At 45.3% G+C, this 16338-nt stretch overlaps 1 protein-coding gene across 1 annotated transcript; it reads right to left on the minus strand.

The window, feature by feature from the left end:
* Positions 1-131: 131 nt before the first annotated feature.
* Positions 132-15017, minus strand: eml2 (EMAP like 2). The gene is made up of 22 exons (XM_086036124.1): positions 14783-15017; positions 9736-9963; positions 9371-9488; positions 9192-9302; positions 6568-6596; positions 6344-6473; positions 5978-6127; positions 5753-5822; positions 5448-5558; positions 5282-5377; positions 5080-5214; positions 4346-4445; positions 4110-4264; positions 3828-3953; positions 3317-3448; positions 3152-3219; positions 2785-2873; positions 2606-2703; positions 2302-2389; positions 2126-2221; positions 1762-1892; positions 132-1258 (listed from the first exon to the last, which is right to left on the minus strand). The coding sequence occupies exons 1-22, from the start codon at positions 14883-14885 to the stop codon at positions 1133-1135; spliced, it is 2490 nt and encodes an 829-aa protein (XP_085892250.1). The 5' UTR covers positions 14886-15017; the 3' UTR covers positions 132-1132.
* Between the last annotated feature and the right edge of the window lie 1321 nt (positions 15018-16338).

Here is a 16338-nt window from a genome sequence, read left to right on the forward strand (position 1 = left end):
CCTTTATGTAATATTAACAATAATATGGATTTGCAAAGGAGCAAAAATGTCCAAGGAAGCAAAATTATACATACGTCTATAAATAATGTTTTAATATTGTTGCTGATGAGAAGCCAAAAAGAGAACAAAAGTCATAATTGGGTAAAAACTTTATTAATAAGGCCAAACACGCACACAGTAAAGCTGCCTGTCGATCACGACGGTACACGTGACACGCCCACATCCGACATAGCCTATTCAATGTTAAAATAGCACGGCCACTCGGATTCACTGCATTACACATATATGTATATTCATCTTTTGTATATAGTGCATAATTATATGAAATCTACTGACCACTTTTGAAGCAACTCGCTCATGGACTTGTTGCACTGTAGCGCCGCCTGGTGCACATTTTGCACTTGGATGAACAGCATGACAGCAGGTCATGACATCGAGACAATCGTCATTGCAAAAGGGGGAGGAGGAAGATGAGGTGGAGGGGGAGGAAGCGAAGAAGGAGGTGACGGAGAAGGGATGAGGAGGAAGTGGGGCAGCTGATCCTCCTTTTTGTCCTTCTCCTTCTTGTCTTCCACCTCTTGCTTCTTTTCCTCCTCTTCCACTTCTTGTCCTCCTTCGAGAAGGAAAGGGAAAACAGGGAGAGATGAGGAGGAAGCAATAGGTGAAGGACGGAGGAGGAAGAGGAAAAGAAGACGCGCATCTCCGTGGAGACGAGGGACAAGGCAGCCGGGCCGCTCTTAAAGGGACCTGACGCCGTTTTTGTTGTTTACATTCACAACTGTGTGTGTGTGTGACATCTGCGAGGTCCAGCTTTCAGTGGATTAGCATTAGCATTAGCATCTACAATCTTCTAAATGCAGCACAGCCAGCAATTGCGTATCTTCATCTCCTCACAGTGACAACGAAACAAAGTCCACGTTTGGATCCTAAACTTAATAAATGTCATCCAGGCACAGTTAGCGTGCTAATGTTATTTTTTTTTTTTTTGGTTACATTTCACACTAAACATAAGTTAATGCACTGTAGTAAACATTCATTTCATCCAGCGTATGCGTGTGTTAACGTGCAGGCACGTAAGGAAAGAAAAGGGTGCTGCCCCCCGGTGGGCAGGAAGCCACGGAGCAGGCATTGCCTAAGCCACCAGCCACTGCAGGATGCTGGCGTCCTTTCCTCCGGTGGAAATGAGGCGGCTGTCGTCGTGCAGGAAGGCCACGCTGGTCACGTGACTGCTGTGGCCGCCGTACTCGTGGCCCGGCGCCTGGAAGACGCAAGGGTTCAAAGGTTAGCTTAGCACTCGGAAAAAGTTGAACGCAGGCAACTGGTCTCTTCTTGGTTGATGTTTGAAGGAAAGTCCTTTCTTTTTGAGATGCGAATGAACGGCTGACTCCGGACGCGGGGAAAATGCTCTCCTATGTTGTGCCACACGTTTGTGTCGGGGTTTCTTGGTTTGCGCACCCCTCGCGACCTTGTATAATTTTTGCCCCCCCAGACATCACTTACCTGCATTGTATTTGTTTTGCAGATTTTCACATAGATATAAATACTGTAAAGGATTGAAAACATGGCTAAAATGACAGTTTGAAGTGCACAGTAGGACCACACTTAAAGTTTCAAACTTTAAGCAGAAACATCGTCAACAACCAAGAAAAGTCTGATTACCTCAGTTCAACTTTGGCAAATTCCCACAAATTGAACGATTGAGAATCGATGTTAGCGTAGCAAGTTAGCACGGAAAATTATAGAGAGGGTGGGGCAACTGACCCTGGGCTGGGAGCACGGGTACGAGAGCAAATGCACTTTGCCAAAGTCGTCGGCCGACGCCAGCAGGGAGTCGTTGTGTGACCGGCACACGCCGTTGATGTCTGTGCCGTCCGCGCCGTCCGGCCAAATACCTGAAAAACACGATGCAAAAAAAAAAAAAACAAAAAAAAAATCTGGATTCACATCCTGTTTTGTAATTCTTTCAAATTGACAGTCTCAAACTAAATGTAAAAGTGTGCCGCTGCCTAGTGGTCAACAGTGGAATTACAGCGAATTCCAAACGTAAAACTAAAATTAATCCTAAAAAAATCTGCGGGACTACAAACCTGGGGTGATTTGTGAACACAACATGGTCTTAACTCACCAAAGGTGTTGAAGCTCAGGGTGCAGGTGGACGTGGCCCACGTGAGGTTTCGCACGGCGTCCATGTTGGTCACGTGTTTGCCGCTGGGCGCCTCCCCTGGAACGCGCAACACCTTTGGTGCGTGTTCATGTACACACAAACACGCGTACTCATAGGAAGCGGGGGGGAGCACTCACAGAAGAGGATCTCGTAGTCTCCCGAGTTGGTGACCAGGTAGCGGCTGTCACTGGACCAATCCACATGTGTCACGAAGCTGGAGTGACCCTAAGGAACACATTCAGACACACAAATCGTAATCATCATCATCATCACAATAAGAATAAGCAAAGAAAATCTGATTCAAGTCTTTTTTTATTATGTCTGTTTCTTTTGTAATTTGTTCATTGATTTTTAGCATACCAATACAGGTAAACTAGTCATTGAGAAGATGAATTTGCTACAAATTTCTTTGGATCATTTTTGCCGTTTTTGGATACTCACGTTACATTTTCCAATGCGGCTGTACTTGCGTCCGTTCTCAGTCACGGCGTAGATGTAAATGAAGTTGTCGTGGGACGACGCCGCCAGGAAGTTGCCGTCTGACACACACACACGCATTGTGGTTAGCGCTGAGGTTAGCATCAAATGCTAAGAATCTGAAGGTTTTGTCTGTGTTTTACCGGGAGAATATTTGACGTTGGATATGATCTCATTGCCGTCTGTGTGCACAGAAACAAGGTCACGAGTGTCTGCGTCCAACACTAGCCATCTGAAATACACACAAACAAACACCAACATATAACAAAAACACACAATAAGCAATCACACACACAAACAAAAACAGACAACAAGCACAAAATACATGAACACAAAAAATACACACACACACACAAAATCACAATTAGACACAAAAAACAAACAAACGCACATTCACGTAAAACAACAAACAAAAAAACACACATGCAAAGTGTGCATGTGAGAACTTCCTTTTTTTTTTTTTTTACAATACTAATAACATAATTGCAATGGAATATTAAGTTGGCAAACCTTCCAGTCATTGTGCCGACAGCCAGAACGTCTCCGTTTGGATGAAAACTTGCACACCTTCCAGGATCCTGCCAGCAACAGACAACAGCAACTATTCTTACAACTGCTTTGTGACATTGAGGAGACAGTTTTAACACCCTTCAACTTTTTTCTTTTTTGAATGACCTCGATGCTCTTAGTCCAGATGGGCTGGTGGGAGTTTGTGTCCCACAGGTGAACTTGTTTATCCTGACAGCAGGTGACAAACTGATCCCGAGACGAATGCGCAGCCAGACCCCAAAGCTCGTCCGTGTGACCCTGCGCACAGATCACACGGCAGTTAGCAAGACAGAAACACAAGAAGTGTAAAAACACACCCAAGTCAGCAAATCTGTAAATAAGTACAATCTTGGAGGTACATCAAACATTCATTTCAGCATGTTAGCTGCTAGCAGTTTCGCCAAATCTGCCATATAGCCTCTATATTAGTCGAACAATCGGTTTAGCATGTTAGCCTGTTAGCCGTCGAATAGTCAGTTTGGCGGGTTAGCTACTATCATGCTAGCCAAATGATCTCTTTAGCATTCAGCATGTTCACCACATAGTCAGTTTGGCCTGTTAGCTGGTACCATTTTATCCCAGTGTGCAGTTTAGCATGTTAGCATATTCTATTGTCATGGCGCTAGTGCTAGTGCACCTGTACAATGGGTGTCAGTGTGTCAGGGAAGGCTGCTCTGAGGATGGCGTTCTTGGTGGTTCCGATGAAGAGTTCACCCCCCTTGCCTTCTGCGATGGCCCGAACTGGACCAAATGCGTCACCCACCTGACACGCACAGACACAAAATTATAAATGATCCCAACTATAATATAGTAAAGCCCGGACGGCTATAGTGCAGCTCATGGTTCACGCCACCGCTATAGAATGAATTCAGCGATAAACGGGGCTTTGTTTTCATTGTCATCCTAAACTCCTGCTGACCTCCATGTCCACCTGCTTGCGGTATTCGCGGTCCCACAACGCCACCTTGCGGTCCTTCCCTCCACCAGACACCATGGTGCCGTCCTTCAGGACACAGATGGAGAAGATGCCGCCCTCATGGGCTCCCGGCAACACCTGGCTGATGCGATTACCGCCTGTTTGTCCATCACAAATGCGACTGGTCACACCTCGCACATGATGGTGCACTTGCTGTATGTATGAATACTGTGGGATACCTTTGGCCCAAACGTAGATGTTTCCACTAGAGTCTCCAGTGATGGCGTCTCCGTTCTCGGCAAATGCCACGCACAGCACATACTTCGGTTTTTCATGTTTCTGCAGTGCAAAACAAATGTATGCATATAGAGTTTAGATTCACTTATTATTCAGGCTGACCACAGCTAAAATGGGAGAAAATGTAAGTGATCTAACACATAAGGGGTACCACAAAGCTCAGTGCTGAACCCATTTTGATTCTCTTTTTGACATTTTGACCATTCATCTTGAACTTTAAGTCATAAAGTAGACTACATTAAACAATTTGCTACACGGCTGGGAGCTCAAACAACATAAAGTATACATCATAAATCATGGAGTATCTCAAGGCTCAGACCCGACATCAAACAACTAACCAACTATGCTGCACCCACTTTTATTCTTCATGCTACACTTTTTAAATGTGTTTTATTTTATTTATTTTTTTTACAACCTTTTATCTTCAACTGTGAAACCATCAAATGGCCTACATTGAACAACTTTTCATTGGACTGACCTCAATTCAAAGTATACAAAACATAAGTGATCTAGAAAAAAAAAATGATACATGGAGTACCTCAAAGCTCAGTACTAATCCCACTACTAGTATTCTCCATGTAACGCATTTTGACAACATTTCACTTCTGTTTTTTAAAAAAAAAACAAATATTCTCTGCTGAAACAAAAACAAAAGTGATGTTGCTGTAGTGGTTACCTCAAAGAGTCCTTGTCTCTTGGTCAGCGTACTTCCCTCCAGGCTCCAGAAGTTGATGTGCGACTTACCGCAGGTGACAATCAGGTTGGCGTCCATCGGGTGGAAGACGGCTGCCAGCACCGAGTCGTTCGAGCACTGTGAAGGCGTCAGGACCCGTTGAGCATTCCCAAAAAACACATCAGGATGCACACTAGACACTAACCTTGACGTCGGCCAGTTGCTTCTCCTTCTGCCAGTTCCACACCGACAGGATGTGGTCGTTGGCGTCGTCGACAGCACACAGGAAGCTCCCGCCGTTCTACAGGGTCGATGTCGCACTTTGGAACTTTTGACCAAAGGGAAGTTGAACACCGAGTGGCGCTACTCACCGACTTGGAGAAGGACACGCAGGTGACGGCTCGGTCGAACGCGCCAAACCCCAGCACATGAAGCGTGTTCAGGCTCACAGAGTCCCACACACGGACGTGAGGCGCTAGCAGCTGAACACACATTGAGTATTTGCATGAGCATTTGACCTGGCGGCCCATAGAGAGAAACATCGAAAACACACAGTGTGGTGGTCCTCGAGGATCGGAGTTTGACACCTGTGCCATGGCATGCCATCCACAGATGCACTTTAGCATCTACCATGTTAGCGCGAGATGCATTTTAACACGTTAAGTGTGCCAATTACCTTTCCATCTTTAGTATTCCCCGCCACTTGACCCGTTGCTATGGTAACCATGTCAGGGTGCACACTCAAGCTGGGAAGACAAAGGTTTTCATGTTAGCCTATTGTGCAGTTTAGCTTCTTGCATGCTAGCCAAAGGCGTTTTGAATGCTAAATGCGGAGTTCAGCCTCTAACAGGTTAGCTGAACATGCATTTATGTTACATAAATGCGCAGTTTAGCCTCTCACCACTTGACGTCGTCATTGTGTCCCAGGTAGTGTCTCTGCTGCTGTTCGTCGGTGTTGTACAGGACCACCACGGAGGCGTTGAAATAGACGATCTCTCCGGTGGGAAGGAGGTACAAATTGGAGCGGCAGTCGCGCCCGCGGTAGCCATAGCTGTAGCCGCGCCGTCACGGAACATTAACCTTAGCATAGTAAAGAATCTCCATATGAAATTGGCGATTAGTTGCTGTGGGGGATAGCTCGCTTAATATAGCATCGCTGAAATTTTTTGCTAGCTGCTATGGGGCACGCACACACTCCCTTTGTGATTCGGTTAGGTAGATAGCCTAGCCTAGCATAACATAGGTTAGCATCTCCATTGAAGGATACACCCACTCCAGCTTGAGCTTGTGGTCCGGTAGTGCCTCCTTGTGGTCCAAGCTGTAGCTGTCTCTCAGCTGGTCGGGCACGTGCACGGTGACAGGACGGCCGCGCAGGAACATCCTCACGTAGCCATCCTCTGACGGAGGGAGGGATGAAAATTGAAAAACATAATCTTGCTTTAATAATAATCATGTAAAATACATACTGTAACATAATACACGGCCACTTACCTGCATTATATGTGCATTCTTTGGATTTACTGAAATGGAGGGGGGAAAAGAAAGGATTTTAGCCAACATGTTGTTTTAGCATGTTAGCCACAATCGTCCGGTTTAGTCTCTAGCATGTTTGTTGAACATGCAGTTTTAGCATGTTAGCCGCTGGCGTGTAGCCCAAGATGTAGTTTAGCATGTTAGCCTCCAAGTTGTTGACCAAATGTTCCTTTTAGCCTTTAGCATAGTAGCCTCACATTCAGTGACACTGATTGCCTTGTTTTTCTGCTCCATGTCAGGATTGGAATGAAAGTGTTTTGACTTTTTTTCCGGCGGTTTCCATGGAAACGCTGACTGGATGCCAGGCAAAGAGCCCCACCCCCCCCCCCCCAAAAAAAAAAAGAGGCGCAAGAACTCTTCAAACACACAAAGACTTGTTTTGTCTCCAATAATGTGTGTGAGCGCACGTGGGCCCCAGTCCTAGCAAGCGAGGCGAGATGTTAATGAGAGCAGTGCATGCTGGGCACCTGACCACAGCCGGTGGGCTCTGTTTCAAATGGGCGGGACCAACACCGGCACCAGCTTGATGAGCACTTTTCAAAACCAATCGGAGGTCGCCCACGGATGAGTGTGTTTGCTATTCACTTATGTGCGCACATCATCAGAACATAATCCCTCTCTAGACACACAAACAGAAACACATTTGTCTCTTAAGAGGTTTGTGTTGTGTTCAAGTGCTCCTCCTGTCTTGTTTGTTGTTGTTGTAATAATTCATGGGGAGAAAATGTTTACAAAGTTTACAGTTGGGGATAGGGACTATAATTGACAGAGATAAGTAAGCGTGTATGAGCTAAAGCCCGCGTGTGCGCACACACAAATCATAATTTCCGAACACAGACACACACACACACACACACCGACTAATCAAAATGTCCAAACACACACGTTCTGAGCGTGTTTGTGCTGAGCTTGCACGAAACACATTCAACTGATTAAGTTGCATGCCCTGTGTTTGTTTATTGTCATTTCTTCTCACTCTGGATTCAACCAGTTCTTGGATGTGCATGAAATTAACTAAGTTTTGATGAAATTCATATTTGAAGGGTGTGACTGACTGAGGGTGTTTTTCTTTGCCCTCCATGTGGGAATCTTAATGCGTTGTTACTTTGCTTCTAATGGACTCGCATGAACCGCACGCGGCACTCCATTGGATACTTGATGTGAGTGGCTCTCTGAGCGACTGTCTGTGGATGTGATGTAATGTAATCATGTTCAAATAACAAAACACTGCAGTAATACTAATGATCTCCACACGAATTGTTACAAAACGGAAAGAACACATGCAAGGAGGACTTGAACACAACAAAATCTATCACACGCAGGACGTGTGTGCGTGTGTGTGCGTGCCTGTGCGCACACAAGCCTCTTAAACTAATGAGACATCAGTTCCTGCTGCATGAATTATTACCAAACAACCTATGCGAGGAGCACTTGAACGCAACATAATCCATCCTCATGTGTCCAGACAGACGCCTTCCAGCATTTGCTACAGTCAGTAAGGAAAAACACCAAATGGGCCAAAAAAAAATATTGCACACGCGCACACACGACGCTTCTACATCGGCCGCAACAAAACTTGTGCGAAAACTTTGAAACACAAAAACCTCCCAAAAAGGATGCGTGTGTGCGCCCACCACACACCCAGCCTCGTCTGCCAATAGAACTTCAAATTACACTCGACAAACATCACCCAAGAAGCCCGGGAGGTACTTGAACGCAACATCCCATATTAAGAACGCGACTTTTGCGCACCGATGCAATAGATTGATTACATAACATTGATTTGAAGTCCAAAAACCTCCTCAAGTTTACCTGCTTGACTTCTTCATGGCTGCTTGCGTCCGCTACAACAAAACCTGACCGTTATTGAGTGCCTGAGTGCGTGTTTGCGGTGCTCAGCAACACTTTTGCATTTCCTCCTTCAGTCTGCCAACTCATATGTTGCTTTCGACCAATCAGCAGTTACTTCCTCAACTGAGCAACGCCCACGCCCCCCACCCCCACCCCCACCCCCGCCCGTTTCCAATGAGAAATATGATGCCGTCAGCGGACAAGGACCGCAGCTCATAATTTTCACTTCTCACGCGACAATACGCTTCATTACTTGTTGTTAGAAATATACAACTACTTCGTATTGGCAGTTGTTCCTAATATTTTTGAACACCTCACGTAGCTATGCCAGCAAACTACAAATGTTGAATTATCGCTGAGCTGTCAATCAAATGTGAGGAGAAAGTGAGAAAGCGTGCTGCGTTCGCCGTCCCTGGGACATGTGAGACCTTCACAGAAGAATCCCGTGAAAAGACGTCGTGTCATCCTGCGCAGTTTCTCTCTCGCCCGCTCGGCCCAGTCTCTCTCTCTCTCCCTCCATCCATCCTCCATCCCTGTATCGATTAACTTTGTGTATTCATCTCAGGAAATAATTGGTTAATAAGTGATTAAATCGGGGCTTCCCTGCTATAGATAATAGAGACAGGGATGGAGTACTCCAAGTATTATTATTTTTTTAAATACATACGTTGAATCGTTTTGATATGCTAGTATGTCGGTGTAGAATGTGATAAAATCCATTAAAAGCTAACCTTTTCCCGCCCGAGGAGCTGCTGGATGAAGTTGTTCGACTTCGACTCTCAGCCGCCGCCGCCGCCGCTTCCCTCCTGACCAGAGTGAGGCGCTCTGTTGACATGCTCTTCCTGGACAGACGCGTCACATTATAAAAATCTATCCACAGCTACACGCCTAGGTTTCTGTCCATCTCTACCTCTTGATGGAGTGCAGCACGTCCTTCTTGGGCGACGACGGTGACGAGAGAAGTCGTTTGTGTTGCACGTATCCGTTGCTCAGCGGCTTGGAAGGGAGAGCCTGAAGTAACTGGCGCACTGAACACCAGGGCAACACAGGATATCTTGAGCGTCCCCGTCATGCTAACGCTAATACGGGAGGCGAGCGGCGAAGTTACTAAACGCCAAAAAGACTTTACGTTTGCGTTCCCGAGTGCGAAAACAAGCAGGCGACGCATTATGCACAGTTTTAACATCAAAACCGCATTTAAATATAGGTTAAAAAAAAAAAAAATGTACTTAACTCAGTTAAAATGGATTACACATAATACGGTCTGGTAGTCACCCTTGGTGGGCGGGGCTGTGCCGGGCAGAGGCCTCCTCCCGGTGGCATGGGCGCCCCCTGCCTGCTGCGAGGCCAAAGTCTGCTCCTCGCAGCATCCCAGGCGGCGCAGAGCGTCGGCCAGAGCCGCCTTCAGTAGCTGGATGTCGTCCTCCTGAAGCTGAAGCCTCTGCTCAAGGTGAGACACGCGGTCCTCCATCTCCATGTTGCTGCCCGCCGACATGGTGTCGTCTGCGGGGAGGAAGGCGAATTTTACTCGGAAACCCATCAAATCAGCGGGAAAAAGGCCGCTTCAAACTAAAATGGAGACTTCTCGTGTCCGTTGGGGTATGAGTCCCTGAAACTATTTTGGGGGGTCTATTCATCACAGGCAATCCTACAAAAGTTTTTGCTGTTAGGTCAAACTAACTTCGGGGTGTTTGTGCCACAAAGTCAAATTGGCCTAATTCTAAACAAAATGGCAGACTTTCCATGTGTTTTCGGGCATGGACTTTTTTGTGGGTCTATTCATGATTGGTATTCCTACAAAGATTTTTGCCGTTAGGTCAAATGAGCCTTGAGGGCTGAATTCTTTTACACATGGTGGAGCGCACAACCGAGCCAAAATCGTCTGCTTCGAACCAAAATGGCAGACTTCCTGTTTCTTTTCAAGCATGACTTTTTTGGAGGGTCTACTTGGAATAGACATGCCTGCCAAAAAATTGCCGTGGCTAAGATAAACCAGAATTCTTTTTGAAATATTGGAGTGTGCAACTGATCCAAATTTGGCTGCTTCAAACCAAGATGGCAGACATCTAGAGTGGTTCAGAAAATGAATGGACGGATGCATTTCTTGAGACTTTTTTTGTGGGTCTCCTGGAAATAGACACGCCTTCCGTCAAGCCACTAAGTCAAACTGTCTTTTGGGGCTGAATTATTTGGAAAATGTAGGATAGCACAACAAAGACTAAAATGTCTGCCTCAAAACAAAACGTAAGACTTTGTGTCTTTTTAGTCCTGGGTTCTTGGCTTTTTTTTTTTTGGTGGGTGTAATTGATGATTTGTTGGAAAATTGAGCTAAATTGAACGCTTTAACCCCAAATGTCAAGACTTCCTGTGTCTTCTCGTCTCTTGAGACTCTTTTTTGTGGGTTCAGTCACGATAGACATGTCTGTGTGAGTGTGTGGGAGGTTTTAAGCTTTCTCAAAGGGTAGAGGAAGAAAAAGAACGTACAGGAAACCTGATCGTGCTTAATAATTCAGATACAAGACAAAACAAAGCAACCGCGCTGTTCTCGAAAGAAACAAGAGTGTGTGAATTATTACAAAAGTACCGAAACATTAACACTAGCCATCACCGCTCAAATGTAAAATCTTAACACATCCTCTTTGCTGACAACGCCGACGGCCAAAGTGGATCGGTGAGAGCCAAAAAATAAAAAATGAGATTTTTGGATGACGGTCAAACAACGAGCGAGCTCATTTGGTACACGTCCCCGTTCGCAGCACAGCGTTCAACACACAACTTTTCCAAAACTCCCTCTGAGCGCCTGGTCCAATCGTGCGGCCGATAACGTAGACAGGAAGTCGTGGCATCGGGCCTCTTTTGCATAAACCACATCAAGATGGTCAACGTGTGCGAGATCAACACCGAAACAGTCTATTCAAAACATCCGACTTCCTCAACACAATGGCCACGATTGTTGCTTTGAATGCAATGCGGGGCGCACGCAAGCCCAACCCTAAGGTGACATTTGACGCCTTCAAAAAGGCAGGCTCCTCCTGGGGGCCGCATAAACCGCGGACAGGCTTGACGCGAATTTGGACACCACAAGCGGGCGAGTCGGGACAGGAAGTGACGTCATGCCACTGGAAAATGGTTTCTTCTTCTTCTTCTTCTTCTTCGTGATGCATTTTTTTGAACTGGTGACACTTAAAAATGGGAAAATCTGCAAATCACAATACTAGTGCTGGCGCATACTCCATATTCATGCAAAAAAATAAAAAATAAATAAAGGTGTTTCGTTCAGGTTTGCAGCGTCAGCTTGTCCTTGCTCGGGTTGGGGCGGGCGTCAGCCAGTCAGCCAGAGACTCGCTCTGCCTCCTTTTTTTGTCTGCTGCATTTTCATCCAGGAGAGCTCAGAGCTGCCTGGCATGTTGTGCTAAAATGGCACGCTAAATTGGGACTTGTCTGGATAATGTAAAAAAATAAAATAAAAAAATAAAAAATCATAAAAATCGTAAACATAACGCGGCTGCTATCGACGAGCCTCAATATAGCAAGGGAGAAAGTGAAACCATGCTGCAAAAAAATAGGCTGGGAACAGCTGATCTAGATCACCTTGACACACACACACACACACACACACACACACACACACAAAATGACGTTTAACATCTGCTTGCTATTCATCCGATGCCACAGATTGCACCAGGGTGAGCTGGTGAGGTGAGAAAAAGTCACACGCTCGCTGTCAGGAAGCACAAACATGAGCGCAAAGAGAATGAAGACGAGAAAGACATTAAGGATGAGGATGAGGAGGATGATGATGGTGATGATGAGGATGAAGGTGGAGCTGGTCCGGCCTACCTGCCATCTTGCCCGTTTGCTGGCTGCTGTCCATCAAAGAGTCCGCAGAGCAACAGTCACGGAGGCGGTGCGTCCACTCAGCACAAGCCGCGCCCCCGGCCTCTTCCTCATCACCCAGACCACACCCACCCCACCCTCATGCTCCTCCATCACCCTACCCCCCCCCCCCCCAGCCCTTGCTCCCTCTCTCATTCCTCGAGACCACGCCCACTTCCAGCCTCCATCCCCCGATCGGGCCACGCCGCCTCCTGACACGCGCGCAAACGTGCACACGCACACACCAGCATCAGGAGAACCAGGTACCACTAGCAAGAGATGCTGCGGGGAGCACAAGATCAATAAAACACGCGCGCGCGCGCACACACACACACACACACACACACACACACACACACAGTGCAATGAGAAAACACACACACGCGGGCACAATCAACGATGACACACCAATCTGCAATATTGTTCATACACACAAATGTTTCCATATTAGAGGTGCGCACCTCTCCACAATACAATTTTTTGATGTGTGATGCAAAACGATTCAAGGGCGATTCGATTTGAAAGTGGAACGATCCCATTCGATACGACTCAATTCGAGAGGGCACCTTTTTGTTGGCCTTTTGCATACATTTGAATGAACTTGTCAGGAGCATTTCTGTATAAGGGATGTACAGTATCCCTCCAATAAAAGCCAATTCGATACGTATATCGATATATGTCAAAGCGCAACGATTGCATTCGATTCGATGCCCCAGCATCTTTGAAATCGCAGAACGATTTCCTGGTTCAAACGGTTTCTTGTTACAGCCCCAAAACAACACACAGGCAAAGTACAAATTTCTTCTTGTTCTTTTGTAACTATTGCCGCTTCACGAGGGAGGAGGTAATCATCATCTTTCACCCCAAATGCCAACCACGACAGAATATTTGGACACGAAAAAGAGATCATAGCGTTCGTCCTACGCTTAGGGGCGTGTGTGCTAACAGCGACGGCAGATGGCACGTTTGGCACAAAACAATTGAAAGGAAAAGACGGGGACGCCACTGATGCTCATCATGCCGCACATCAAAAAAGCCACCACAAAGGAAGATCAACTGGCGCACTGATGCTGAGGCGGCAGGACACGAAGCCGTCAGCGGGTGGCGCTGCCTTGCGGCAAACGACAATCGGACGATCGGTCAACCGCAGCCTTTGACCAACCAATCGGATTTGATTCAAGAGGCTTCGAGTCATTAGGTCAAGCAGCACATAAGACAAGACCCAAATGCCTTAAATGTAACACGCAAAAACAAAAAATAACAGACATGTAACATGTCTGAATGTAACATTGATTCCAAAAAAAAGCTGTGGAACTGCCAATGTGGAGTAAACATTTTTGGGTGGGATGTAGACGGGCCACTGGGACCGAACACCATAACGTCAGTTTTCTTTCCGTTGAAATTTAAGAAATCTTTGATGTCCTCTAAACAGGACAAAAGTGGTCTGAAGGAGAAATCGTCTTTTTTGCTCAGCGGGACACAGATTTGACAGTCATCCGCATAGCAGCGGAAGGAAATACCGCGTTTTCCAAACGAGAACAGCAAGGGCCCCAAAACAGAACCCTGTGGAACACCATACGATAAAGGGGCCAGGGCGGGACTCAGAGCGCATATATATATAATATCACACGCATATAAAATTGTATGCCAGTATGTTCGAAAATTAAGTCAGTAAACTTTCTTTATAATTCTTATGACAAATTTTCTTATAATAATAAAACATCCTAAATGTAACATTCAAACCAACCATGTTCATTGAATGTAATGTTTAAAAACGAAATACATTAAATGGAACACACAAAATGGAGAAAAAAACCCCCAAAACAAAACGGCCCAAATGTAACATTAAGGACAACAAAGCTTATTGAATGAAATGTTCAAAAACAAAGCGTCTAACGCACAAACTCTTTAGAATGTAACATTATGAAATATCTTTCTGCCTCTCGTCTGATTGGCCAAAAGGGCCTCACAGTTTGATAAAGACAAACGTTGGTGCAAATGCAACCAAAGACGATTCCACCTCATCAGAAGTTGATGAATGGAAAAATGTCCCCCGATTTGTTGCACATTGGACACCCCCAACACCAAAATGTCAAAATGAAAACTGGCGCTAACGCCATTCAAATCAACTGAGCAGATTGCGAGCTTGTTAACTGACATTCATAGATTGTCCAAACGTGAAAGAATAATGTTTAGGCATAAAATTTGCATTTGTATTTTTTTTTTTTTTTTTTAAACCCAACACATTTCATTTCAGTGATATTTAAGAGGAAAGGAGCATTTGGGGGGTTTAAGTATGCATTTGAGGGACATTTTGTAGGGCGTTTGATGCTAGTTTGAGTGTGTCAATTTCTAAATAAAAGACCACAGATGTGTTAATGATCGACGGTTGTATATCGTGTTTCGCAGTGTGTGTGTGCGTGTGCGTGCGCGTGTGTGCGCTGACCGTTGTTGTTGCAGTACTGCATGAGCAGGTTGTTGCTGTCGTACAAGCTCCCGCACGAAGACATCAACATCTTCCTCCTGTCAGACTCTCTTCTTCCGTCCATCCTTTTTTTTCGCCTTTCCTTCCTTCCTACTTCTTCCTTGTCACCTTTACCTGCTGCCGCCGTCCTCTCCGACTCAGGCCAAGTCAAACCGACACGCGGAGCGGCACTTCCGCTGGGGCCCTTTCAAAGTAAGAATACAATTGAACGTCCTTTATATCATCAACTGATCCGCTGTGATGTGTTTTAGTCTTTTCAAAGGAGTTTGAAATCCCTAAACCGGGGTTACCTTCGTTTCATAGCTACCCATTATCTGCACTGCTTATCCTCACAAGGATCACTATCACGATCGCTGCCATCTGATGACAAATAGCACCCAACTCGTGAAACCCTAAAACAGGCTTGAAAACCTATTTGCAAGCTTAATTGAACAATTATTTTGAAACTCTGATTGGAAAGTCTAACCCAAGATTGAGACTGGAAATATCTTAAACCTTGTTTAACAAAGCTACTGGATTTGATACTGAACATTAAAACCTTAATGTCTAAATTCCATCCTTTGGTTGTGGCATGAATCAAAGATTGAACCCCTACTTTAAAAACGTAGGTTGGAAAAATATTTCATATCCCGCCCATTGTTTGCAATTATAATCCATACATGAATCTATAATTTCCAATTTCAGACATGTCTTGATGAACCCTTGATTTGAACCCCCGCCGCCTTGAAATCCTAACCTTGTTTGGAACCCTAACACCGATTTAGACCCTTAAAGTGGGTTTATATTAATTTCCTGATTTTGCCTCCTTATTTTTTTATTTTGAAAATCAGGCGTTGTGTGGTTACGAGGTGCTTTTCGTTAACTTGACGAGTCTTCCTCGCGTCCATCTGCCTCGTGCAGCAAGCAGTCCTGCTGTTTCCATGGCAACACCAGCCTTCTCGCGTTCAGCAGTTGCGGCGAACCGTGTCATGTGACAGAGGTGCGAAAGTGTCGCGATGACCAATCTGATGACGTCGATAGCGAATGATTCACACGTGTTACTAATTGAGCTTAAAGACCACGTGGGTAATGCAAGTAAATTACATTGTAAATTGAGTCTTTTTTTAGTACCACATTCACCATTAATGGCTTTAAACAACCTTTTTTTTTTCATCTGATCATTTAAAATCAGGTGTGTTGCAGCAGGGAGAGATGGAAAACAGGCAGGACAGCAGACCTTGAAGAACAAGATTGAAGACCCCTGATCGATTCTATGCTATTGTATGACTACATCGAGTCGACCCACGTTGCAGTTATTCAAGTGACCACGGGAGGGCAGCAGCTGTTTTTTCTTTTACTCTGTCGTAATCGTAAATGACCGCCAAATTAAATCAGTTACAGTAATTTTAATATGTGCAGTTTTTAATTCTAGTGTACTTTTACGTAGCACTGCAATATTTTTTTCAATAAAAAATTTCAAAAGCCTCCTTTTCCAGGAACTCGAAGCAGTTTCTCACCTGGGAATGCTCATGATGACG

This window comes from Filicampus tigris, chromosome 7, assembly GCF_054856515.1.
Source record: "Filicampus tigris isolate MCC_2025a chromosome 7, RoL_Ftig_1.0, whole genome shotgun sequence".
NCBI lineage: Eukaryota > Metazoa > Chordata > Actinopteri > Syngnathiformes > Syngnathidae > Filicampus > Filicampus tigris.

Excerpts from the sequence above, each read along its gene's own strand:
- eml2 (XM_086036124.1), bottom strand. The coding sequence starts at position 14,885 with ATGGACGGAAGAAGAGAGTCTGACAGGAGGAAGATGTTGATGTCTTCG. Across the intron at positions 3,954-4,109 it reads GCAAGCAGGTGGACATGGAG|GTGGGTGACGCATTTGGTCC; the intron begins GTCAGCAGGAGT and ends TGTGCGTGTCAG. Across the intron at positions 1,893-2,125 it reads CCTGAGCTTCAACACCTTTG|GTATTTGGCCGGACGGCGCG; the intron begins GTGAGTTAAGAC and ends CGTGTTTTTCAG.